The 2,910-nt window shown below is 35.1% G+C and overlaps 1 protein-coding gene across 1 annotated transcript; it reads right to left on the reverse strand.

Annotated features, from left to right (window-relative positions):
- Positions 1 to 241: 241 nt before the first annotated feature.
- LOC136804229 (homeobox protein Hox-B2a-like) lies at positions 242 to 1,871 on the reverse strand. Its single transcript, XM_067060931.1, has 2 exons — positions 1,225 to 1,871; positions 242 to 747 (listed from the first exon to the last, which is right to left on the reverse strand). The coding sequence occupies exons 1-2, from the start codon at positions 1,718 to 1,720 to the stop codon at positions 392 to 394; spliced, it is 852 nt and encodes a 283-aa protein (XP_066917032.1). The 5' UTR covers positions 1,721 to 1,871; the 3' UTR covers positions 242 to 391.
- Between the last annotated feature and the right edge of the window lie 1,039 nt (positions 1,872 to 2,910).

Below are 2,910 nucleotides of genomic sequence, written 5' to 3' on the forward strand. Positions count from 1 at the left end.
AGTATTTCACAAATGAGTTTCAAAATGTCAATTTGTATCATATCAAAAGCAGGAATAGCGTACTGTTCCCCTAAAAATGAAAATGAGTAACTGAAACATTATTTTTGCTTTCTGTTTCTGTTATATTTTTGTATCAAATTTCATTTCATTCGTTTATGTACAAATTCTTTCAGAAAAAATATATTTACATCATTCTTTTTCAAAATTATATATTGGGAATTCCTTCCCCTAGGACAATAAATTAAGGTATACAAAAATTAATTTTATAGATAAAATGCCATCATATGCAGCATCATAATAAATAAATAACTACGTTCAAGATATATTAAATTTCTATGATATTATTCTATCGTTTTTACAAAAGAAATTACAAAAAAAGTTATAGTTCTTCTTAATGTAATAGTTCACCAGTTTGGTAAAGTGGAGATTCTGGAGATCCAATAGGTGAATAACTATTGTTGAAACCGCTTTTCTTATCCTTCTTCCATTTCACACGTCGGTTCTGAAACCAAATCTTCACTTGTTTTTCCGTCAGATCTAACATAGCTGCAATTTGAATACGCCTTAATCTTGAAAGATATCGATTATTTTGGAATTCTTTTTCAAGTTCAAGAAGTTGGATACTAGTATAGGCTGTACGGATTCGTTTGCTTTTGCTACCTCCTCCTTGTTGTTCTTCAAGTTGTTGTTGTCGTTGGTGTTGTACCTGTTGTTGAAGTTGTAAGCGACGGCTATCTAAGTCTCGTACTGTTGAAAGAAAAAGGAAGAAGAATGTTAAGTTTCATTCATTGTAGCTTTACAGAAAGGGAGGGGTCATCTTGATAGTACTTTTCTCTGTAGTACGCGATCGTTTTGTCAAAACAAGAATGTTTTTAATGTTCGCGTCTTCATAAACGATCGAACGTTTAAAACATAATTATCAAACAATTCAGAATATCTACTTTGTTTGCAATTATCGCAACACGTAATATGTGTTTTTGGCGCGAAAATATCATTATTTCAGGCGCAATATTCTTCAGCATAAATATGTTTACAATATCATGCAAAGACAATTTGCGCGCTTTTACTTATACCTCAATGCGCGCCAAATTTCTTAAAATTGTATTTGTGTCCTTTTAAAAATGCAGAAAGTCAAGAAAATTTACCCTTCCAATGTAAAATTTGTTTGGGAGTCAAGAAAAGAGATCAAGAAAAATGATAGAATAATGAGATAATGAAATTTACCATAAAGCGCGGGAAATTGTGGTCGAGCTCTTGAATTGATCGGAGATGCAAGAGAAAAGATACGCCCTCTTTCGCTTCCACCATATAAATATCTTGTTGTGTGATGAGTTGCTTCTCTTGGTGATCCGAACGGCGCCGCTTCCCCTTCTCTGGGTCCGCTCTCACACGAGGAGCACATGCATAAGCGTGAGTGTGGCTGTGGTGGACAACATCCGCACAATGCGGAGCCATGGTGTAACGATGTGGAAGAGATATTTTGCGATGATCTTGAATAATCTTGATGTCCAGTCGGTGAGGGAGGTGAGCGAGGTGATGGCGATTGATTGTATCGGGATATCGGTGAAAGTTGATATTGATTTCCGTGTTCGGAGATCGGCGATGGTTCGCGTAATGATGGCGACGACGATGCGATCGGTTGTTGTTTGATCGGCGAGGTCTGTCGTAACAACTTCTCTTTCTCGTGAATGATCGTATCGATGAAAAATGATCGCGACATTTTTTTAATAAATTTTTCTTCACAAATAAAATTCCTTTTAAATCTATTTTCTGCTTTCTTCTTCTTCTTCTTCACTTTCTGCGTGTGCAGTGTACTGTGACGCGACGTTTCTGTTAATGATATATCAGAATTTTTTAACAACCTCTTTATAGATGTTGTCTTACTTTGGGCATGCGCACTTGCGACACAGATTTTAAACTATTTGACATTTCTATCTCTCTATTTATGCTATTAAAAAAGAATGTTCTTTTTCTTTTTCATCTTCATTTTCTCTCCCGTCCATTTAAATTCTTTTGATTTCTTTACTCCCATGAATATATCGATTTTTTTCCATTCAAATTTAATACTATAAACAGAAGAATAAATCAATCATTAAGAATTAATGTGAATTAATGAAATTGAACTTTATATTTTGTTTTTTTATGCGGACTGTTTCAAAGCTCAATAATCATGAAATAGGGGAAATAAAGTGAAGGGCCAGGGGTTCCTTCAAACTTTAACAAATAACAAGCATTCAGGAAGAATATGTTCCATTAGATCTCTCTACGGGATTTTCTGTAAATATTACCCCTACCACCATAGTTCGATAAAATCGATAAACTTATGGTCGATTTATGGACTTTTATTCATTCTTGATAGGTTTTTAGCATATTTTTCATGTAATATTTTGAATGCATGTAGAGTTCATCCTGTATGACTGTGACGTCACATGACAAGGGCTTTTTCAGAAAATGCTCCCTACATAGCAAATAAGTACATTACATTAGTATTTTCAGGTTACTTATTTTTCCAATTTCCTGTTGCCTTTTCCTGTTTTCCCTTAGATGCATGTCGAATTTCATCGAGATATATCTATTCAACCCTAAAGTCTCTAGTAATTTTTGTATGAGAGACCAACTAATATTACCCTAACCTTTTGGCTTCTTTGCACATTGCCCTACAGCGCGCCCTACAGTTTCTTATGGGAACTGACCCGGACAATGCAAAGTTGCTTTGTACCGGACGGTCACGGATTTTTTTCGACACTACCTTATCGGGGAAAACTTCGTCGGGGAAAATTTTCGTCACTTGGACAAAATTTTGTCACTTTCCCCGATAAGGTATTCCAAAGTGTTATAAAAAATCGCGTGGTAGAATAGAGATGACTTTAGTGCAAAAGTCCCTATCAATCGGCGCTAATTTCTTTGAAA

The sequence above is a fragment of the Clytia hemisphaerica genome, unplaced genomic scaffold (assembly GCF_902728285.1).
Source record: "Clytia hemisphaerica strain Z4C2 unplaced genomic scaffold, Clytia hemisphaerica genome assembly, whole genome shotgun sequence".
NCBI classification, from domain to species: Eukaryota; Metazoa; Cnidaria; class Hydrozoa; order Leptothecata; family Clytiidae; genus Clytia; species Clytia hemisphaerica.

Coding starts and splice junctions, on each gene's coding strand:
- LOC136804229 (XM_067060931.1), bottom strand. CDS start 1,720: ATGTCGCGATCATTTTTCATCGATACGATCATTCACGAGAAAGAGAAG. Junction 748..1,224: donor ACAATTTCCCGCGCTTTATG/GTAAATTTCATT, acceptor TTCTTTCAACAG/TACGAGACTTAGATAGCCGT.